Source organism: Mauremys reevesii, linkage group 2 (assembly GCF_016161935.1).
Source record: "Mauremys reevesii isolate NIE-2019 linkage group 2, ASM1616193v1, whole genome shotgun sequence".
Lineage (NCBI taxonomy): Eukaryota > Metazoa > Chordata > Testudines > Geoemydidae > Mauremys > Mauremys reevesii.
This window is the reverse complement of record NC_052624.1, coordinates 209,780,724-209,805,167: the sequence shown is the minus strand read 5'-3', so window position 1 is coordinate 209,805,167 and position 24,444 is coordinate 209,780,724. Positions and strand designations below refer to the sequence as shown.

General features: G+C 41.7%; 1 protein-coding gene across 1 annotated transcript in view; it reads left to right on the top strand.

Moving 5' to 3' along the window:
• Window positions 1-24,444, top strand: part of AQP4 (aquaporin 4) — an 81,821-nt gene that overhangs the window by 54,221 nt on the left and 3,156 nt on the right. Inside the window, exon 5 of the mRNA XM_039525739.1 lies at window positions 19,437-19,507. Within this exon, the coding sequence (XP_039381673.1) occupies window positions 19,437-19,478 (42 nt within the window). The 3' untranslated portion in view covers window positions 19,479-19,507. The remainder of the gene's footprint in view (window positions 1-19,436; window positions 19,508-24,444) is intronic.

Below are 24,444 nucleotides of genomic sequence, written 5' to 3'. Positions count from 1 at the left end.
CCTCATAGTCCTTGGTACCCTGAGAACTGTCACAAAGACAAGTCACATGAAGTTCCATCTAAATAATTTCTTATGTTTCTGGTCCCAAATTAAAAGACAAATGTTAATTGGATATCAGTTTAGCAGTTTCTCATGAAGCTAAGAGCTATATTCCAAGTCATTACAGGGATCTTTATAAGCATTAGTTACGGATTTCAGCATAAAACTCATTGTAATCTACACTAATAAGAAATCTTGGAATTTGTGGTCTCCCACGTGGCCTCAAAACAATACCCAGGAATGGATGGCACGTGTTACTCATGTCAAAGGGACCACTATAGAGATAAAAAGGCAAACACAAGATAGTAATAAAAAAAGGGGGAGTGGGAAGGGGGAGGCCGGTGACAGTATCAAGGTGAGAAATAGATTGCATATGCCTGTATAAGAAAATGATCCAGAACTTGGACTTAATTAGCAGTGACATAATTCAAAATGGGCCTTTAACTTCATCAAAGAACTTTAGAAATATGACATTTGCTCTTATAAATTATGTTTGTGATTACTGGAACTGTACACATTTTACAAGATAATGGTTAGAAAGTTGTGCAGCCTGGATTAGGAGAAAAAGTACAAGCAGCAGCAGCAAACATGAGGGGGAATGGATTTGAGAATATTCATAACGATATCTGATAACCTGTCATTATAATATTGTCATCTTTTGTTAAGGCTTTGATTATTTTTTTCAGACCCTCCCTTGGAAACAAATGAGAGAGTCTGAATAGCAAAGAGTTTAAAACATCTGCCCTTTTCTTAATCTAAAACAAAGAACAATTCTTCACAAATCAGATCCCTCAAATTAATATCAACAAATGTGTACTAATTAACAAATTAACATCAATAGTTTTGGCACTGTGAAAGATTCAAGCATCAAAAATATTCACTAAAAAAACCAATTCATAAAATGCTTTGATTCTTAGGAAATAAAAGTATTTTTATTGTAATTAAGATGATCATTCTTTTATGTAAGCTCTATCCCATCCCAAAAATGGCCATCAAAAATAGAACTTCTCTATTCTCCTTGTATTCACAATACAGTTACAGTTCTTTGGCCAGAACGTAACTCAGGATCAGGTCACTCCCATCCCTAGAGGGTGAAAGGAGTATCTACATTATGCTGTAGATGTGAAAAAGATCTCTCCAAACCAGTTTATGGTTTGGGATTTCATAGCCTTACTCCAAAGGCAAAGCAGAAACCAGAGGTTAAATAGAGATTCCATTGAAGTTAATGAAAAAATTCCCATTGACTTCAATAGGTTCAGGATTTTTTCCCAGGAGATCAGAAGAGACTAATAAATGGTTTATGCTGAGCCTGCTAATTAAGACCTAGCAACAACAACTATGAACAAAATGAACTCTGCTTGTTAAGTTTCATTCTCCCAGAACCTCCACAAAGTGATGCATATAATATTAAAAACATCAATGAAGACATTCCAGTTTGTACACAGAAAGGCTGTTTATTAGTTTCTAATAGACAAAATAGCAGATACTATCTTTCAAACTCCAGCATTTTGAAGATGAACATTTTTATAACAAGAATTTTCAATACATGTCAATTCTGAATGTGCTGAAAGCAAGAAAGGTGCAGCAACTGTGAGTGTCACAGGTTGTGGTACAAGGCAGTAAATATACAGCAGACCTTGACCACTATATGTATGATCCATGTCCGAGGTGCCCTCCACAGAATGATCTGTAGAATTACTAGAATAACCAGGAGAAGGACAAAGAACCAGAGGGCACACAGAAGAAGTCCACTTCAGAACTTAGAGAAGTGATGGCCCTGAAGTGCCAGGTCCTCAGTAACGGGTGAAAATGTCCAGGCAAAGGATCAGAAAATGGAGATAATAAGGAAGTCCCAGACAACCAATCTAGTGGTAGAGGAGCAGGAGCATAGCAGATTGTGGGTGTAAAAGAGGACTCAGGGTGTTGGAAAGGAGGAATGGGATGGAATTGGGATAAGGTGGTATCTGGGGAGGACCTGGGCATGGAAGGGGACAAGGCTGAGGTCAACAGGAGAGAGCGGACTGGTCAGGAAACTGTAATAGGGAGGTTAGAGTTCAGGGACAAGATATCTCTGGCACTTGCTCTAAAATTGCCTGACAACAGGAGCTTTTGCAAAAACTCCTGCAGCAGAAAGCAAAATCAAGTGATTCACAATTAATTATTGAGAGTTGGCAACACTAAGGGGAGGAGAGAGAGTGGGAGCTGGAGCATCTATCTTTCTAACTTCTCTTATGCAGTGTTCTCGTGTACTTACATATTTAAGTATTTGAAGTACTCTACATACTTGTAAATAAATTCTTTACATATTCTGTACTTGGAACTTGTATTTAAGTACACTTTTTAAAGGTACTTGAAGCATAAGTAACTTTTTAAATCTGCAAGTATTTTTTCAAAATAGTTTGTTTGAACAATCACATTCCTCCCAACCGTCTGGGATTCTGGTGGGCCCCCAGAACTCACTATCCCATCTTGGGAGCTTCAGGCTTTGAGTTCTGCCTGCCAGGGCTTTTTTCTATTGGCCTTGCCAAGGAGGGTGGCAGTCCCACTTGCTTCCCTTCTGGTTGGTCACTACAACTGGCAGTGGGGAAACTCTTCCACTATGTGTTTGTTGACATTTTCTTGCCAGACAATTGCAGGGAATATGGGAGCTGAAAGTACTTGCACTTGTTCTTCATGCTTTTACATATAAATACGTAAGTTCTATTTCCACAGCATACTTGTACGTATAAGTACTTCTGTAATGGAGTACTTGGCACTTATACTAGAGTCCTTTGTATCTGTACTTACAGCAACACTGCCCTTGGGGGACACTGGAGACTTGTAGCTTCAGCTGCTCCCTCAATACAAACCAGATTCCTGGGTGTGTGACTTGGAGGAATGCACATTCAGCTCCTTTAAAGTCTCTTTGGTCCTTTTCTTCCTTCCCCTGTGGCTCTCACCTAGACAGTGTTAGAGAAAAGTAGCTGCAATATTTTACTGATGGCCAGGCCTGTTTCAGGATAAACTTCATTATGAACAGGAATTATGTACAGAATGATGTAACAGAACTTCCTACTACTCAAGGGTAGCTGCAGCCTGCAACTACTCTCCTTCTTTGTCTCTGCCTCCAGTGGGAAGTGTATCCTGGGAAGCCACAGACTGCTTCCGGAGTTTGTGGCATCTCTACACCTCCTGGAAGACTTAATCTGTAAAAGCAGCAGCAAAGAGTCCTGTGGCACCTTATAGACTAACAAATGTATTGGAGCATGAGCTTTCGTGGGTGAATACCCACTTCGTCAAACCACCGCACTACGGTGAGTCGACTGCTGCCGCTCCCCCGTCAACTCTGCCTGCGCCTATTGTGGCCGTGGAGTACAGGACTCGGCAGGAGAGCGCTCAGAGGTCGATTTATCGCTGCGCTCCGATCCGGCGGGTAGTGTAGACATACTCCCAGGCTGAGAGAAGTCTGAGACATTGGAAGCCTGACTAGAGACTGGAGTGCTCTTCTCAGTAGTTGCTGATGTTCAGTGGCAGTGCCATGTCATCAATGTACCTCACATGCCTGCCAGACCCTCTGGCATCTGGCTTATTGTACAGTGAAATATTTCTGGAGCCATTCGTATTCCAAAAGGCAGTTTTGGGAGTCAATATCTGCCAAATGGTGAGTTGAAAGTGTAGCTATCAGAGCACTGTGTCCAAGATGATCTACCAAAATCCACCAATGCATCTAATTTGCTGAAGAATTTGGTTCTTGCCATATCAGACAACAGTTCACTTCTTGTGGGTATGTGGAAGTATTCTGTTTTTATGGTTTTGTTCAGTTCTTATGGTTCATCCACAGCTCTTTTCTCTACAATTACTAACGAGTGAATTCAATCTGCTGGCTGTTCTATTCTCCAAATGATAGCATTTGCTGTCATGTTTTGCAGGTCCACAATCCTTAAGACAGAGGCTAGAAGAGGAACACTTTATGTAGCATGTGCCACTGGTTCTGCATCATCTCTGAACTGTATCTTGCATGTTACTGGGAGGCACCTGTTTCCTGTGAATACATCTGCATATGACATTAACACTTTTTCATATCTGGTTCTAGGTTGTCTTTCTGTCTCTGTCATACATTCTGTTAGACACAAAGCAGCTCACATAGGCCTAAGATCAGTTGCTTGCCTCTGTGTAGCACCACAAACTCTCTTGATTTATCACTTTTCCTCTGCATGCTGATTCTTCCAACTCTGGAATTTTTCCTCCATTATAGTCTTTAACAGATACTTTTGACTCTTTCACTGGACATTTATGTCCAATGTATCTTCCCACTTTGTGGTGTTTAGATGTTGCTTGTGATTATTAGAACTGGGAGCACTGGCTGTTGGGAGTCTGAAAGGATAGGAAACAGGAAGGAGGGGGGAGGAGTTGAGAAGACAGAGTGAGAGTTACAGAGGGTGCAGCAGCAGCTTGGTAAAGAGGTTTCCACTTTAAAAATCAAGTCCTGTTGAAGTTTGTTAGTAACTTGCCTGGTTGATACAACACACTTGTTCAAGACTAAGGACTTTAAGCTCTTGGAAGTGTGCCCTACCCTCATTCCAAATTAGTGTCTGAAGGGAGCTCAAGGGAGAAGTAGGGTTGAAGGAAACTCTGTTCCATATGCTGTTTCTGGAATGGCTGTAGTCCTGTGACTGAAAGTTCTGCTGATAAATGTTATGTTATGCAGCATTGGCCTGCTAAACCCAGTGTTGTGAGTTCAATCCTTGAGGGGGCCATTTAGGGATCTGGGCAAAAACCTATTTGGGGATTGGTCCTGCTTTGAGCAGGGGGTTGGACTAGATGACCTCCTGAGGTCCCTTCCAAACCTGATAGTCTATGAATCTATATTCTATGATTCTATGCTTAGAATTTCCTAGTAAAAATGGCCACCTTCTCCCATTATTTCCAAAGGGCCTGATGTCAGGCTGCCCTCAGCTAAAATAGATCTGATTGATGTTGTAAAGACATTCTTATGTTAGAAAATCTGCACGTCTCACATAAATCTTTATTGAAAAATAATTGGAAACCTTGAGATGGAGAGAAAGTGCTTTGTGTTTCCTGGGTATTCATTTTCCAGATCCATTTTATAGCCCTTGTACAGGAGGGGAATATTGGTGTGAGGGGAGAAAGTGGGAAACTAAGAGGGGAGAGAGTAAGGCAGTAATAGAGGAAATGGATGGCATCTCCCCTATCTTAGAGGTGATAGCAAGGAGAGTCTCCATCTGAGCCACCAGAGAGAGGCACACATTTCTGTGTGCATTGAAGGTCAACTGAACTGTGTGCAACCTGAAATTCTCTTGCACACATTGGCAGAGGAGAAAAATACTTCAAATCAAGCTTTAGTCTCTTTTTAAAAATATCATGATTTTGGCCACCCCTAATAAATTTGGGGCTGACCCCTGGTTGGTTGGGGGGGTTTTTTGTTTTTGTTTTTTTTAAAGCTTTTGAGGCTAGTAATACTGTTTTATTCTCATAGGAGAGCAGCTGAAACATTTGCCCTCTTCATGGGGGGAGAGGAGCAGCAAAGACTGTCAGCTGGTGAGGAGGGTCTGTGAGGAATGTGGGGGGTGTCATATATCACTGGGAGGCAGGGAGTTGTGTTGTGGATCTGCATCAGTTGTCAGGAATCTGCCACACACAGTTGATGCAATCTACATTGTGTGAGAACTTCCATCATATTGTGTGGAGATTTGGGAAGGGGGGAAAGTGTCTATATTTGTGTGTATGGAGGTTCTGTTTCGGTGGCGGGTGGCGCATTGGAAAGTACTGTGACTTATCTGATCCTGTCTGATGCTAGTGCTCTCCCTCATTTACTTTAGTAATTGCAGTCTTTATATTGTAGAAGTGATATTACCTTGTCTGGTGAGTAAAGAAAATAGCCCTTATGTTAAGTCTGTTCCAGGAAGCTATTCTTCCTTATTGTATCTGGCGTAGGGATATTGTCTATCCAATCAAGTTTTGGAGCAGGGGACTTGGACCAAGAACTCCTATACATAAATTCGCTCTTGCTGCTCCTCAGGACACATCAACCAGCCTGGATATGCTCCACTAGTGGAAGCAGAACATGAGTGGGTCCTTCACATTATCTTGATTAAAAGAGTTGATGCCTACTATGTCCAAGAGTTAGTGCCTGCCATGTGATTAGGATGAATGAATGTTTATCTTCCAGTTCTTTTTTGCCAGCTATTTATCTATACATGTTCCACACTCCTAGAGTTCCTAAGGTAACATCCATAGAATTTTTTCAGTTTTTTAGCTGAGGTTTTCCATAACCTACAATAGAAACTATATGTATGACTGGTAAAAGAATACTAATTTTCAGAATGAATTGGGTGGCTTAATATAAGTAGAAAAACACTCCATATAGAACAACTTGGATATAGTTCTGCAGAAAATCCTGACCCGATAGGTTTGTGCATTTAAACAAACATGCCTGGTGTTTCTGAGAAGTTTCTCTGAGGAGCTAGTACGTGCATATGACTCCACTGGTCTACAAATTGAAGCTACATGTTTAACTATTGCTTCAAGGCTTACGTAGAAAAGTGTGTGATGAAGGAGCTGAAGAGAATGTTTGGTGACAGTGAAATTATGAATAAAGATTCTTTGTGACTGCCAGCTGACAGAATTTGTTGTCAACTTAGTGTTTAGGGGCTTCCTACTTACAGTACTAAAACTACATTCAATTGGACTTGGATGCTGGTCAATAAGTGCATGTGTGTGTAATATTTTATTTGTAAACTGAAAAGTCCTTTGTTTAAACACAATGGCAAATGTGTTAAATTAAAAATCTGCATATTAAATTATTTCTTATTTGTAAAATCTGTAGGCATTCAGAATAAACTGCCTTTAGTCTAGAACAATGGATGAAAGCCTGTAAAAGATGTCTACTATCTCTGACTTATAAAATAGTTTATTAAATACATTCAAACATTATGAATAAAATGTTGGTCAAGTTTAAATCAATGGCAAAACTACTGATTTCAATGGGCAAGGATTTCACCCTAATCTTTATATAATAAAATTACAATTTAACTATAGATTCTGCTATGATAAATTTATAAACTGCTAATCTAAACCCTTAAGAATGAAAAGATGCCTAGAAAGTGGAATACATGTTGCAGGACAGGATTAGAATTCAAAATGACCTTGACAAACTGGAGAACTGGTCAGAATTCAATAAAGATACGTGCAAAGTACTTCACTTAGGAAGGAAAAATAAAATGCACAAATACAAAATGGGGAATAACTGGCTAGATGATAGTGTAGTGCTGAAGAGGATCTGGAGTTATAGTGGATCACAAATTGAATGAGTCAACAATGTGATACAGTTGTGAAAAAGGCTAATATCATTCTGGTGTGTACACAGGAGTGTCATTTGTAAGACACAGAAGGTAATTGTCCCACTACTACTTAGCACTGGTGCAGCCTCAGTTGGAGTACTGTGTCCAGTTTTGGGTGCCACAATAAGAAATTTTGGACAAATTGGAGGGGGTCCAGAGAAAAGTAACAAAAATAATAAAAGGTTTAGAAAACCTGGTCTCTGAGGTAAAGTTAAAAAGGGGCATGTTTACTCTTGAGAAAAGAAGACTGAAGTGGGACCAGATAAATCTTCAAATATGTTAACGGCTGTTATAAAGAGGATGGTGATCGATTGTTTTCCATGTCCACGGAAGGTACAACAGGAAGTAAAGGGTTTAATCTACAGCAAGGGAGAATTAGGTTAGATAGTTTTTCCTTATAGCTAGTTAATATAAGGATAGCTAAGCATTGGAATAGGCTTCAAAGGGAGATTGTCGTAGTAGGTTTTAAAGAACAGGCTTGACAAACACCTGTCAGGGATGGTCTAGGTTTACTTGGTCTTGCCTCAGCGCAGGGGAGCTGGACTTAATGACTTCTTGAGGTCCCTTCCAGCCTGACATTTCTATGAAGCTAGGTTCCTAGACTATTGGACGTGTCCTTGTCAAACAAATGTGACTCTCAAAAAGCCTTTTTCCACAATCCCTCTCAGATAAAGCATATCTGCGTGCTCTTGGGAGAGGGATCTATTCACCTATAGCTTTGGGGATTGTTTGAAGATTTGACAATTGTTTGACATATTTCTTCTTGACTAGTTCATTCTGTCTTCCTTTAAAAGATATGAGCACAGATGGACTCTGGCTATATGGCCATCTTGATGTGACCATTTCCTTTGAGACGACTGGTGTAATGGTATGAGACTGTTTGACAGCATATTACCTTTGCAGTTGAAGGAAAAGGGTGTTTCTTACATCTGTTGACTACATAATTAGCCCGACTACATAAAATACATGCATTAACTTTAGTAAATATCTGCACCTCTGCATGTGCTCTAAGTGCCCATGTAATACCACTGAATGCCTTCTCACAAATTAGCAGTAGTTATACAGAAGGGTTAATTGCAGCCCTGTTACAATATGCACTGACTTGCAATCTCTTCCCTGTACTTTTCTAGAGATTGCTGCTGTTATAGGTAAACAATGATGAAAGCAAAGCTGAAGAGACAGCAGGCAGGTGAGGGCACCAAGAGACAGGGAAGAGAAGTAGAGGGGTGAGTCTCTGTGTTTGCGATGGTTTCTTGTGGACCCACTAAAAAAGTCACTTATACTGCAGGGGAGGTGCAAAACTGAAATAGATGGGGGGTGAGAGGAGAGATGACATTCACACATGGGTATTTTAGCCAAGAACAGTATTGAAGTGGGTGATGGGAATGATGCAGTGGCACAGGAGTGTCTGTGGTGGTATTGGGTGGTTGAGGTGTATGGACTGATATTGGATGCTGTGGGGAGTGAGAAATATTTCTGTATTTATAGCTTTTAAAACATGGTGTAGAAGGGTACATCTCCCATTGACTTATCAAGGACTGCCTTTGACTTTGACTAAGTATTTTAAAGGATTTTTCAAAGTCGTTTTAGAAATGCCCCACCCCTGTTTAGGTGTGTGGGCTCAATAAGGACATGCCTACAGTTTTAACTCAGCAAGGGTTTTGTGTATCTTCATTAAGTAGTAATCTAAGATCAAGCTAATTTTACCATGTATCTTTGGGGACACAGCACCGCAGTTTTGAAATGAATGCTCAGCATTGTGGTTAGACATCCGTGGTGCATTGCTCAGCCACTGCTGTGTATGATTCTGGAATTTTTTTACGCACCACATGCTGGGATTTCTACCCAGAAGGCAATGGAATTCTGGGGTTTAGGGTCAAACAGAATAATTCTTGTTTCATTCCATCCTCATCCTCCTCCTCTCTGTGATTCTACACCATTTTCAAAGTGCTGTCAGCCAGCATGGGGGAAATGATTGCTGCACTCCTCAAGGTCATGGCTCTAAACAGACAGCTGGTATACTATCTAAAGTAATGCAGTGCCTTTAAAATCAGGGTGATGAGGGCACACAGGGAGGCTGAAAACCATCAGACACTTCTACATCTTTTCCTGGAGCAGATTGACTCGGTGGAGTGCCACTTTGGGGGCTCTACCAACTAGTACTGGGACAGGATAGTGCTGCAGACCTGAGATGACCAGCAATGGCAGCACAGCTCCAGGATGTCAAAAGCCACTTTCCTGGAACTCAGTGCAGTGCTCACCCCAGAACTACGGTGGTGGACCAGCTATAGGAACACTCCTCTGAGTGCGGCAACGGACATGGCCATCCCTTTCTGGAAGCTCAACAACCCTGATTGCTACCAGTCAGTTACTAACCAGATTGGTGTTCGTGGATCAACCATCAGGGCTGTTGTAATGGAGGTTGCTATTAAGGCTGCTAGCTATTAAGAAGGCACTGTCCCACTGGGACATATGGCTAGTCAATGTGCAGGTGATTTAAGGGCTTTGCATGGTTTGTCCCCTAATTGTATACAAGTCATTGATTGGACCCTTATGCCCATTCTTTGCCCCCAACATCACGTCTTGGAGTACATCATCAGAAAAGGGTATTTCTCTCTGGTGATGCAAGACCTGGCTGATCATGGATGGTTTATCAACATTTATGTGGTGTGGTCCACAAAGGTCCATGATGCCAGTATCTTTAGAAGCTCTGGATTTCTTAATGGAGCAACAAATAGAACTTTGTCACTCATAGTCTATATGGATGTTTAATGGGATTGCCATTCCTTCAGTCATTCTGGGAGATCCAGCTTATCCTCTCCGCCCCTGGCTTTCAGAGCCTTTTGCTGGCCAATGAGATAGAGAAAAGGAACATTTCAGTTCTACCCTGAGTAGTTGTAGAATGGATTATGGCATGCTCATTTGGAAGACTGATAAGTAGTTGGAGGATCCTGATGTCGAGGCTAGATGCTGAGGAGGAACATTTTTTCCGTGATGATAGCAGCTTGCTGTGTTTTGCATAATCTTTGAGAACAAAGGATAGAGACTTTCACATATATGGCAGCAGGAGGTGGGCACATTGGTGAACATTGTGAACAGCCGGAGAGGAGGCCTTTATGGACTGATGTAACCACTTAGGAGCACATAGGGAGAGTGGCATTGTGCTCCTACTTCAAGCCTAGGACCACTTGTGACAAATGTATATATTTTGTGCAAGGGTTAGTGATTATTGTAAATTAAAGAATTTTTAAAAGTAGAGCTTTCTAGTTTCCAAACCTTTTAAAAAATGAAGCTGTTTGGTCTTTTTTGCACCATCAGACTGTCAGATATCTGCATTGTTAATTTCCTTTATAATTAAGATATTAAAACACTCATGTGAATTAGTCTTCATAATTAGATATAGTGTCTAGAATATATTACACATTACTTTAGTGTTTTCCTTTAATACTCCTTTTTATGATCTTTTTCCACTTTTGTGGCAGCACATCTTTATTTTAATTTTTTTTAAATGAAATTGGGTTTACGTGCAGATTTTGAGTTAACTGGAATCTCTTCCTCCCCGGCCATCTGTCATGCATCCTGGAGTGGCTGACGACCGTGAGTGCCTACCTCCGGGCAGACTGTCAAAAAGAAGGCAGACACCCCAACCTGGTGGCATGTTTTATAATTAGATTTCACCAAGCCAGAAACAAACATGAACTCCTGGATCACTATAACAGTCTCACCACAGAGTCACTGACAGTCCCCTTAGACTCTCCAGTCTATCTTGACACCCAGACAAACTGGACTTAGTGATAAATGGTCACTTACACCAAAAATCACACTATATTCAGGTTGCTCCGAGTACCAAGAGACCAGTCACTTGCCCCAGATCAATTGGTACCTTAGATCTTACACCAAAGACAACACCTGTAGCCAATCCTGTAATAAAATATCTAAAGGCTTATTAACTGGGGGGAAAAAAAAGAAATAAAAGCTGGTTACAGCTTAAAGCAAGCAAACATATGCACAAATGAGTTGCAGTCTAAATCCCAGATCAGTGTAGTGATCTGTCAACTCAAAGCGTCTTTCAGGGCAGACCCAGAAGCCAGCCCTTGGGGATCTCTGGCTTCAGTTTGGTGGCTCTGGTTCCGTGAGCATTCAAACTGCAAAGAGATGGAAAATTTTCCATCTGTCTTTGTTTTATTTCCTTCATTAAGCCTCCAAGTCCACAGGGCAAGTTTCCTTGCACGTAGCATTTCCAAGGTGCAGTAGGGCTAGTAATCAATCATAGAATATCAGGGTTGGAAGAGACCTCAGGAGGTCATCTAGTCCAACCCCCTGCTCAAAGCAGGACCAACACCAACTAAATCATCCCAGCCTGGGCTTCGTCAAGCCTGACCTTAAAAACCTCCAAGGAAGGAGATTCCACCACCTCCCTAGGTAACCTGTTCCAGTGCTTCACCGTCCTCCTAGTGAAAGTTTTTCCTAATATCCAACTTAAACCTCCCCCACTGCAACTTGAGACCATTACTCCTTGTTCTGTCATCAGGTACCACTGAGAAGTCTAGATCCATCCTCTTTGGAACCCCCTTTCAGGTAGTTGAAAGCAGCCATCAAATCCCCCCTCATTCTTCTCTTCTGCAGACTAAACAATCCCAGTTCCCTCAGCCTCTCCTCATAAGTCATGTGCTCCAGCCCCCTAATCATTTTTGTTGCCCTCCGCTGGATTCTTTCCAATTTTCCACATCCTTCTTGTAGCCCAAAACTGGACACAGTACTCCAGATGAGGCCTCACCAGTGCATTGTATTCGGCATTGTAGTCAATGCAATCCATTGTATTATGATGTTCCTTGATGGCCCATCTGATTTTGATAGTAGTTCTAGATGGGGGAGGGGAAAGCACTCTTCCGATATGAGGTCATAAGTTTAGAGAAAACATTGTCAAAGTTATCAAGAAAAACATACATGTTTCCTTATAGCACGGAAAACAGAAATTACAAATACGATTAGTGCATTCATCACCTTACAAACATCCTATAGTGTCCAAACACTAAATACATTCTTATAAAATGAATACCTATTTTGAGCAACACTAACACACAAGTGAACTGGTCTGGTCTCAAGCTATGAGTCTGTCAGTTCTTAGCTAATGCCTGCAGCCTTGTCAAGAGCTGGCTTCTGTCCTGCCGGTGTCACACCATCCTATAATTTAGTTGGTTTGAAACCCACCAAGTGAACTCTTCCAGCTTTCACACAGGAAGACAGCACACCATCTGCCTAAGCCAAGATGCTATCATCCACGCTGTCACCTAATCACAGACGGTATCCCAATGTTCTGTAAATCCTAGAATCATAGCATCGTAGAATCGTAGGATTGGATGGGACCTTGAGAGGTCATCTAGTTCCCCCTGCAACCTCCCTAGGCAATTTATAGCCACTCTGACAGTAGGAAGTTTTTCCTACTGTCCAACCTAAACCGCCCTTGCTGAAATTTAAGCCCATTGCTTCTTGTCCTATCCTCAGAGGCTAAGGAGAATAATTTTTCTCCCTCCTCCTTTAACACTCTCTTTTGTACTTTAAAACTGTTATCATGTCCCCTCTCAGTCTTGTCTTTTCCAGACTAAACAAACCCAATTTTTTTCAATCTTCCCTCACAGGTCATGTTTTCTAGACCTTTAATGATTTTTGTTGCTTTTCTCTGGACTTTCTCCAAATTGTCCACATTGTTCCAGAAGTGTGGCACCCAGAACTGGACATAATACTCCAGTTGAGGCCTAATCAGAATTAGGAAGAATCACTTTTCATGTCTTGCTTACATCACTCTTGCTAATACATCCCAGAATGATGGTTTGTTTTTTTGTTTGTTTTTTTCTGACACTATGACCCTCAGATCTCTTTCCTCAGTACTCCTTCCTAGGCAGTCATTTCTCATTTTGTATGTATGCAACTGATTGTTCCTTCCTAGGTGGAGTATTTTGCATTTGTCCTTCTTGAATTTCATCAGATTTTCTTCAGACCATTTCTTCAGTTTGTCCAGATCAATTTGAATTTTAATCCTATCCTTCAAAGTGCTTGCAACCTCTCCCAGCTTGGTGGTATTTGCAGACTTTGTAAGTGTACTCTCTAAGCCATTATCTAAATCACTGATGAAGATATTGAACGGAACTTGACTCAGAACTGATCCCCGTGGGACTCCACTCGATATGCCCTTCAAGCTTGACTACTTGGCTTCATATCAAACAGTGGATATGTGTGGGACCTGCGAGACTCCACAATTAAACCTTCATAGGCATTTTTAGTAGGCTTTTCTGAAACTGTATATTAAGTCACCCTCATTCTGGATGTTTCTAGGCCACTGTCCTGCCCTCTGCATGTCTGCAGAGACACCAAGGGGCAGGTCTACGCTACAGGGCTCAATCCACCTAAGTTACACAACTCCAGCTACATACCTAAGATTGACCTTTTGTGGTGTCTACACCACGCTGGGTTGACAGGAGAATCTCTCCTGTCAACTTACCTTATGCTTCTCATTCCGGTGGAGTACTGGAGTTGACAGAGAGCGGCAGTCGATTTAAGACCCACTAAATTGACCCCTGGTGGATTGATCACCGCGCATCAATTCCTTGGTAACTGGAGACAAGCCCCAAGTATTCAAACTAAAAGCTCTCTCTCCCTTCCTTTTTGACTAAAAAAATAAGTCAAATACTGCAGTATAAAGCAGGGTTACAGAAACATGGGACTTTGTTAGGTACCTGAACTCCACATGGGATATATATGACTTCTGTTTCCTGAAAACTGTAGCAGGAAACCAGAGAGGAAGACCTATACCCAGCCCTCTAGGCAGAAGCTCTAAAATGAAACATTAGCTTTAGGGGTAATGCTGTTTTCCTTATTCTGACAGTGTTCTTTGATCAGTGTTAGAAGAAAGAAACTCTTTGTGATTCTTTAATATTGTCTTCTCCCTTTGCTGCTGTACTTACGTAAAATATCATCTAAGCAGTGAAGAGAGAGAGATTTGTCTGCAACCTGAAATTACCAGCAGCTACCATAATATGACTTCTCAAGTTTGCTTTGCTTCAGTCACTACTGAGGGGCTCTGAGGTGGGGTATTACTATCTGGTGGCATTAGTTAATTGTGAAGCATTCTGAGAGAGTACCCAAAGATAGTCTTAATGCCTTGAGTAGTTTTATTCTGTGACAAGAGACACAGCAACATTCAGGGATTATGCACACTACAGATTTGATTTTTTTTTTCTCCCAGGAGCAATTAAACATCTAATTTCTAATGTTTCCATCTTTCATGTCATCTGTTTGCTTCCAAACATTTGTGCAAAACTTTCCCCATTCCCACCCTACATGGTGCTGAAACAAGACAGGGCTAAAGATCCTAATATCAATTCAAAAAAGTGTGACCTTTTAAGATACTCCTGAGAATTTAGATGTGGAATAGGGATCTAGCAGGCTGACCATGCTGGAACTGGACTATCAGTATTTCAAACCATGAATATTCTATCAGTATTCCAAAATCTTGAGTCGGACCCCGTCAAAACTTTTCTGTGTGTGAGCTTTTTCAGGAAATTCAATCAAACATACAAAAATATGCATACAGGTTGCACCTTCCTTTTCTTTGACTGATGAGAAGGTTGCTTTCCCATCACCTCTTGCTGTGTCCCAGCAACCTCTCCTGAACACTGGCACTGCCCAACTCCCTCTCCCACTCCACCATCTTGACACCAGTAGTGGAGGAGGGGGAAAGAGTAAATTTGGACATGAAGATGTAGGCAGCAGCAGAGGGTTGGATACATGGTCCCTTCTTCCTTCCTCACCCCCATGCTCACCTTTGCTCCTCCCCACCATAGCATCATATGGGCATTCAAGGGAAATGGGAAGGAGGTACCACTGCTAACCCCCTATTCTGCACAGCGAACAGGCAGTAGGGAAGCCAACTAAACTGGTAGGCATCAAGAGCTGCAGCTGTCTCCAGAACGAACTGCAACCCAGTGCCTGTAGTCAGCCCAGGTTACCAACAGTAGCTTCTAGAGGCTGAAGTGATGTCTAATGGATTTCAGCCTGAAATCCCAGCCACCAAGAATTGCTTGCAGATTGTAATAAGCAAGTAATATTTCTCCAAAATCATGAGCCAGGAAGGTAAAATGGGAACAACTGCAAAAATGTGCATGTATTAGTTGTGCTTGCACAACCATGTTTATATACAGTCTTTTTTGCATCTGCATTGTCTTCAGTGCATCTGTTGTACCCGCATTAGAAAACATTCCCCCTTCCTTGGACCCAGAAAACTTAATTCAGTGTGCAAACCTGGCAGTTGTGTATACAAATTAGATATTTGCCTTTAAAGAATAAATTACACACAAATGATGATTTGCGCATACAATTACCTGTTTGTGCAAATAGAGGTTTGCACTTGCAAAGCTGATTAAATAAATCTTCAAAATTTGCAAGTTTAAGAGGCTCACTGAAAATTTGACCCTAAATATTTTAAACTTATGAGGACATCCCATTGCTATGATGTGAGTCACCAGATGGCACTGTTACACATAGTCTTGCAAGTTCTTTTCTTAGCAGGCAAACGGTGTACAATCTGATGAAATGCAGTGTTAGTTTTGTAATGAACTTTCTTTTTCAAGGAGCTGTTGCAAACAGCAAATCCCTCTCTAGCCATCTCATTTCCATTCCTACCCTATTAACCCCACACATCTTTACAGTTTAAAGATGGCACAGCACATCTGATGCCATTTTTCCTTACACTTATATATGCGAACAGCTGGCTTGCTTGTTTTCTCTACCTTTTCCCCCAAATAAACTATATGGAGAAATGCTACAATTTTAGCTATTAGGAATAGCTATTGCTTTGTTGCCTTACACAAGCATGTGTTTTAGACTGTAAGGATTTTACATTGTATTCATCACCTAGCACTCAGATTCAATAGCTCAGAGTATTTTTCGTTAATATTCGGAACAAACAAAAAGGCAGGAGGCTTTCCTGACCGGGATTAAAACACAAGCTAACCTGCTTTAAGAAAGACGCTTTTAAAATGAACTTCCCTATCTTCTTGTGTCTGTATGTGGAACCCATCACAATAGTATCTAAGTGGTTCAGGACATTATAAATTACAGAAAAGCAAGCAAGAAAGGGATTCTTTTTGTAATGATAAACAACAGTTCTCTGCTCTGTCCAGCAGGAGGAGAGAGAGCTCATTTAATGGAGTGTTTTTGCAGCACCTCTCAGCAGAAAGTTGAATACCTTTTTTGAGTCCCTGGTCATCCTCAGCTACTAGTGATTTAATTAAAGAAATCTGGTGTCAGAAACAGTGTAAAGAGATTTAGTGTTCTTTTTTAAATGCACTGTGTTTCCCTGTGCACAGTCTGAGTCATGAATACAAAGTGGGGGGATTCCCTTGTGAATGGTAGTTAAATTTTGTACTACCTCAGTTAAGATGTAAAAGCAGACATTGCCACTAGCATAATGGTAGCTGCATTTCCAGGCTGTTCCCTAATGAACAGTGCTGCAGCTTCTCTGATGTTGATCTGCTCTTTTTTTCTCTCTCTTTTCCTCCTCCTCCCCCCAGCTTTGAGGATTCCAGGCCACCCATACTGTCTGCTAGTTTCTAAAAAGTGGAGCTTCTTTCAAGCACTTCCCCAAATGGGGTGGCTTGAAACTACTAGAAATGATGTACATGGAAGGTTAGACCAATTTAGACAAATTCTGCAGCTTAGACATGGTCACATGAAAGCTAGAGTCTGAACTGGTCACAGGAAATTGACTACATGTGCAGGGAATAGTCTATAGCCTTTGCAAATTTTGCTAGTAGCAGTATAAAGAGGAAATAAAGGTTATTGCTAGAGCATGCAAGGCAAGATTTTACAGAGGACTTTCCTTCCACTAGGTGCTGCAGAGTTGTAGAGGCTGAATTAGCAAATATAAACTATTAGAATGTTGAGTATCAGATTGGGACTCAGGGCTCTGCTCTCAGCTGTTGGTACAGCCTCTGCAATTTGCCCTGGAACATTTGAACCCAACAGCTTTATCCATCGCATCTGTAGCAATAGCAGGGCTGCAAGTACTGTTTGTTGAAGTCTGTTTATTATTATTTTAGGGCCTAATCCAAAACCAACTGAAATTAATGGGCATCAGGGTCAGTGCACGTTGGTTCAAGCACTTACACTGCTATAGTTGGGATGCTGTAATAAATGCTGACGGCTTGTCCACACTGTGTGGCAATGTGCACTAGGGGGATGCACTTTCTAAAGCACGTTAAATGGTCCAGGTAGGCCCTGCTGGCACTAGGGAATCTTGAGTGCACACCAGCAGAGTCTACATGGACCGTTTAATGTCAACACTTTAGTGCACTTTGAAAAGCTCTTGGAAACCTCACTAAATTAAAGCTCACTAGGGAAGCTTTAGTGCACACCAGCAGGGTCTCAGAGGACCAATTAATGTGCAATATGTTGGCATGCTTTAGAAATCAACCTTCTTTCCCCTTAGTGCACATTACCCCACAGTGTAGATAAGCCCTTAGAATGAAATGGCCATATGAGGCTCATCTTCTTCTAGCCACTTAAAACATTATTTAAAAGGCGCAGTTTGGACTGAAAAATCTTCAAACTTCAGCCTCAAAGGGAACTTCTAAAGGTTTGTTTGAATGCTATTCTGAATTACCTGTCTGTCTGAGGTACTTATGTGGCACCCCATTACCATAGTATCTCAGTGCCTGACAATCCTTTTACTGCATGTGTCCGCACAAAATCCTTGTGAGGTAGGGAAGTGGTGGTGGTGGTCCCATTTTAGATGGCAAACTCAGACACAGCGAAACTAAATGACTTGCTCAAGCTCACTGAGGAAATTTGTGTCAGTACCAGGTCTCCAAAGTCCCGGACTAGCACCAGGCCCATCCTTAACTGGGAACAAGAGATGTTTGAATGCTATAAGATAATCACTATTTCCTTTTAGTCACCATTTTATTCTACAACCTACATAGAAATAAAATAGCACAAAAAGTAACTGTGACAGGGTCAGGCCAGATGGCTACAGGAGAGTGCTCATGTTGGGTTCTGGGAAGTTCCACTGCTAAAGGACCCTCCCTCAGCTTTTGGTAGGGGGTACAGGGTTGGGGGAAAGCAGAATCAATGTTTTGCCCCTGGGGAAAAAGGAGGCTGGGCGTTCACCTCCCCATTCCCCTGTTACTCATCCCAAATTTCCTGTACAGGCAGAGGAGCCCAAGAGGTGCTATCACTGTATGTCTACTGAGCACCTGAGGAATAAGTGTCCCTTGCTGAGTGGAAGCAGGCAACAAGTAACACAGGAAGCTGCTGCTTCTCAGAGTCTGGCTGCTGCCTCTTTCCGCACAGGATTTGTAAAGCTTGCTTCCACACAACCAAGCAGTGAGCATATGCATGCTGTTAAATTGAATGGGAAAGTGCTTCTTGGACTCATCAATATGGGGGCTGAAATTTCTGTGGTCAGGAGGGACCTAATCCAGGAGAAGGATTTGTTGCCAGGTAAAATGGCAGAATTAGAACTGGTGGGCAGTTACAAAGTCCTTGCACCTTTTAGCTAAAGTACACATGCAAACTAATCATTTGCAGGCTGAACTGACTGTTGCTACAGTGGCACACAATTTTGCACCGTTTCTACTGAGGAATGATTTCTTTAATGTGACAGAATCTGTCCCATGGTTGGTTAACAGTGAGAAGGAATCTTGTGCTAAAAGCCCCGGGGGGTGGGGGTGAAGTCACTTGGACTGCTGGGAGAATAGGAGAGTGTCTCTTTTAGATTCCTCTGTAGCAGTAAAAAAATGCAGCTTTGGGGGCAGGGATGGTTGTAGCCAGTTCCTGTAGCCCCGGGGCTCAAGGACAAAGCTCAAGAGGGAGGGGCTGGACAAAGCCAGCTCCTGTCCCGTAATCATCTCCCTGGGGGAGGAGAATGTACCACCTTGTAGCAAGAGGGCCACCCCTGCTGCTGACTGAGTGACCAGGGAGACTGAAGTGTTCTCCAACTGGTTTTTGAATGTTATAATTCTTGATGTCTTATTTGTGTCCATTTATTCTTTTGCGCAGAGACTGGCTGGAGGCAACAGATTGGAATATCAGCAATCCTGAGGTGTCGTGGCTGAAACTATGCACGTGAGGTAAGTTAGCATAGGGCATACCTGACTAAAGATAGTTCTGGCTAGTGTTATCAGCGCTGAGGGCTTGATTCAAAGCCCACTGAAGTAGATAGGAATCTTTTGCTTGACTTCAATGGATTTAGGATACCCGGTATAATCCAAAGTTTTTTTTTTAATTTACTTTTAAAAGCTTCCTAAACCAAGTTGCTTATTCCTGAAATCAGATTTTTTTTTAAAAAAAAAAGTTGGAATTTGAAAGCTCTTAAATAACATTTTTATATCCGTACACCTTACAGCCTTTTATAAGGGTGGATAAGTTTTATTATCCCCATGTTGTTACTCATGTGATGTGGAGAAAGTGGATAAGGAAAAGTTATTTACTTATTCCCATAATACAAGAAATAGGGGTCACCAAATGAAATTAATAGGCAGCAGGTTTAAAACAAATAAAAGGAAGTTCTTCTTCACACAGCGCACAATCAACTTGTGGAACTCCTTACCTGAGCAGGTTGTGAAGGCTAGGACTATAACAATGTTTAAAAGGGGACTGGATAAATTCATGGTGGCTAAGTCCATAAATGGCTATTAGTCAGGATGGGTAAGAATGGTGTCCCTAGCCTCTGTTTGTCAGAGGATGGAGATGGACGGCAGGAGAGAGATCACTTGATCATTGCCTGTTAGGTTCACTCCCTCTGGGGCACCTGGCATTGGCCACTGTCAGTAGACAGGATACTGGGCTAGATGGACCTTTGGTCTGACCTGGTATGGCCGTTCTTATGGTGAAAATGGAGGTTCAGAATGTTTAACTGACTTGCCCAAGGTGTCTCAGTGAGTCAGTGGCAGAACTCATGATGAAATTCAGATGTCTTTCCTCTCCTAGATCTTACCCACTGGACCATGCTGACTTTTTGGATGAAAAGAACAAAAATATTGACATTTATTCATGGGGGGAAAAAACAGACATCTCTCAGGATGACAATAACTTATAGAAGACTATACTATATGATTTGCAACGTACAACAAAATGCAACAGTTATAGCATTAAATAACAGCAGAGAGAAATATATTTTCTGATGAGATTTGAAAAGAAGTGGAGAGTCAGTGAGGCAGAGAGCTACAGCGAAGGCTATTACAAGGGGCTGGAGAAGATTCTTGCACCAGGGTGGCCAATTTGTAACAACAGTTGCAACTCACAAAACTCACATACTTTAAAAATAAATCCATTAGTAAAGCATGTTAGAAAATTGTTTAAGACACAGACAGCCTCCTTTCCTCAGTCATGCAAATAGTTCCAGTGCAGTCAGTGACACTGCTTGGGTGACTAAAACGAACAGGTTGTGGCTCAAGGCCAGCTTTTATTTCTCCAGTTGTTTAGTAGTTGGAATATATTTTAAATACATTATTTTCTGATTCCTAGTTCTAAACAAATTCTTAACCAAACTCTATTTCATTTTCCAATTAAAAATACTAACCTAAACCAAACAACAATCCCCATGACAGCCAACCACCACCACTAACGAAAAGAATAGCTGCTGAAAAGGAAACCTGTAGTGGTTGGTTCACATACTGGGGGCCTGATTCTCCATTGCCCTGCACCTCGTTTACTCCAGTGCAAAGTGGGTGTAAAACGCAACCAAATCAGAGTGGTAGCATTCTACTGCCACTTTGCCCTTGTGTAATTGACTACACGCGGTGCAGGACAGAGGAGAATTAGGCCCATGACCTCTTCTATGTGATCATATTGTTTTCACCAATGGAGTGCAGTATAATTGCAGATGTTTGTAGGTTAGTAACTCCACAGCCTCTGGTAATAAAAGTATTATACATAGCAACACCACTTTTAAAAAAAAAAAAAAGGCCTGTAGAAACATCTTACCCATTTCATGAAACACACACTTCATAACTAGAAAGCTATATGGAACAAAATAGTAAGTTGAGGCCAAATCTGAAGAATCATAGGGAGTGCTTGCTAAAATAATGAAGGATGGTCTAGTGAACAGGGCTGGCTCAAGAAACTTGGTTTTAATTACCATCTTAGCCACAGACTTCCTGTGGACAAGTGCCTCAATTCCCCATGTCTAAAATGAAGAAAACACTGAGAGGTTGTGAGGATGAATGTATTAATATTTGTGGTGCTTGGATACTGTGTTGATGATGGCCATATTAGTACCTCTCTAACTAGTTAGATACTTCTGCCCAGAAAAGCACCAAGAGGACTGAAGTTCTACAGTAGACCAGAAGTGGCTGTGGAGCACAAGAAAACTAGCTCCTTTCCTCCTCTGCTGGAAATTTGATCTCAACCAGTCTCTCTCAAGAACCAGTAGCCCTTGAAGGTGCCTATGCAGAGAGAGAGAAAGAGGGACTCAGTGTGAATCCCCTTCCACGATCAGGTGTTTGTGGGTAGTGAGATTATGAAGTTTGATTGAGAAGTTCAGGATATGACCCCCAAAGGCAAATATTTCTTTATTACTAATAATGATTAATATTTTATTCACCTCCAGTGTCAGGACCTATTCAAAGACCTGATCCATGGTCATTGAAGTCAACTGAGAGGTTCCCATTGATTTTAGTGGGTGCTGGATCGGGATCCCTAAATAAATAACCACTGCACATTTTTAGTTACTTAGTATATTGTTTATACTCTACAGTTTATATTGTTTTTACAAGAAAACTCAGCAATTGGTATGTATAATATAATTTAGGCATATGTCTCTAGAGGAATATGGGAAAAATCACTAATGGGCTCATTTCCTGGCATCACTGACTGCTTTCCACCTTAAAAAAAATAAACTAATAGAGTTTTCGGTACATTTCCAGCCACTTGTGACCTCTCTGATCCCAGAGGGGAAAAAAAACTATGGAAAATAATGCCATGGGGCGGAAAGGCTGTTTCTTTGCTTTACCAGTGCAACTGGGGGAAAGTTTAGTGTGATGGAATAAGCAGTTTCATTGCATCTAGAAGGCAGATTTCCTTGCTAGGTAATATGGGAAATTATAGTTAATTGAAACGAGTGGGGAGACCATCCCATTCTAAAATCATTATTGGGCATTTCCTTGCATTTAAATGGGAGTGTGTTTCAGGTGTTTACTTTCCCTAGCCTTCTCTGTAGGATCTGATCCAAAATATTTCACATTAGAATAGTTCAACCACATGAAGATGTTTTAGCTATAAAAAGAGTTGGCAGTTTAAAAGGTCAAGTTAAACAAAATACAACCAACCAGTGCTTCTCCTCAACTCACAGCTCCATGTTTGGGTTTATGGGCCTGAGAAGGAGGGACAAGTTATCCCAAATTGTCTCTTGTTAAATTTGAACATAGATATTTTTATACATCTTTCCATGGATGAAGAGTTTGGGTTTTTTTAATTTTGTAGGGGTTTTTAATGTGAAATATTTTGGATCTGAAACTTTGCTTTAGAAAAAGGAAAATAATTAATCTATCAGTGGTCCCGAACGTGGTGCCTGCGGGCACCATGGCGCCTGCGGGGGCATTTATGTGCGCCCGCCTAGTGCCCAGCAGGGGGGAGAAGCCGTGGCCCAGCACCTGACGGGGACAGAACTCAGGCTGGGAGCACGGAGTTCTCTGTTCCCAGCAGGCACAGGGCCCGCCTAGTGCCCAGCAGGGGAGACAAGCTGCGGCCCCGCGCCTGCTGGGGACAGAGAACTCCGGGGCTGCAGGGTACAGGCGCCGGTGTTCTCTGTCCTCATAGCTTCTCTCCGGCTTTTCTCTTCTCTCTGGATTCATGTTATATTAAATATGTTTTTCGGATTTTTTTAATGTACAAATGCAAAATAAGCCTTGAAAAATTGTTGGCGCCCGCCACACTCTTCTGAAAACATGAATGTGCTACTGGCCACAAAAAGGTTGGGGACCACTGATCTGTAGGGTCACTTTACTCCGGGAAATGTTAGTAAGCATGTAAGTAAAAGTATAATCCTAGCAGGATTTGAACTTGCTACCTTTGAAATGTGAAGCAGACTTGCACAGAGAAGCTCAAATTCAGAGGTGAGTTTAAGAAAGTGTAGAAAGAGTCTCAGATGGTGACTTACACTTCCAGACACCCCAGTGTGTTATGTCAATTTAGACGCTCACTAAACTCCATTAGCCTCGCAGATGCTGAGTAACTTAGATCCCCTTATACTGACTTAGTCCCCATTACAACTATTTACCCCACTCTAACTAAATCTAAGGCTATGTCTACACTACAGCCTATGTCAGCAAAACTTATGTTGCTTGGAGTGTGTGAATAAACCACCCCGCTGAGTGCCATAAGTGACACCAACATAAGCGCTTGTGTGCACAGCACTATGTCAGCGGGAGGACTTCTCCTGCCAACATAGCTTCTGCCGCTCACAGAGGTGTTCTTTTAGTGTCGATGGGGGTGGGCTCTCGCCTGTCAGCGTAGAGCATCTTCACCAGATGCACTACATTGGTGCAGCTGTATCAGTACAGGTGCAGCGTTGTATGTGTAGACATGGCCTAAGTGAAAGTTGATGTAATTTACACACCAAGGAATGGGAAGAAGGTGCATGTTCCAGAAGCCCCCATGCTACTTTAACTTAAACCTTCCTACCCCACCCTCCATCTTCCTGAAGTGCAAATTTCTCCAACGTGGATTTCCTTAGATATTGGGGGTGGGGGGTGGGGTCTAAGAAGCTCTACAGGAGTCAGATTGAGCATAAAGGAGTCTAAATAAAGCTAAGAAAGCCTGTTTAGCAGAAAGGTTACTCACTTAGGGCCTCTGAGTGATCGTTTTAATACTGACTTCAATGGTGGCAGCACCAGACTCTGAGATGCCAGGATAGACCATCTTTACTTAGAACTTTACTTAAAACCTAATCACGGTTTGATAGAAGTCACAGGCAAAACTCCCATGAAGTCAACTGGGACCATGATTAGGCCATTACCCTTCATGGGGAATGTGGAGCTATTTTTGGTTACTAAGGCAGCATGTACAG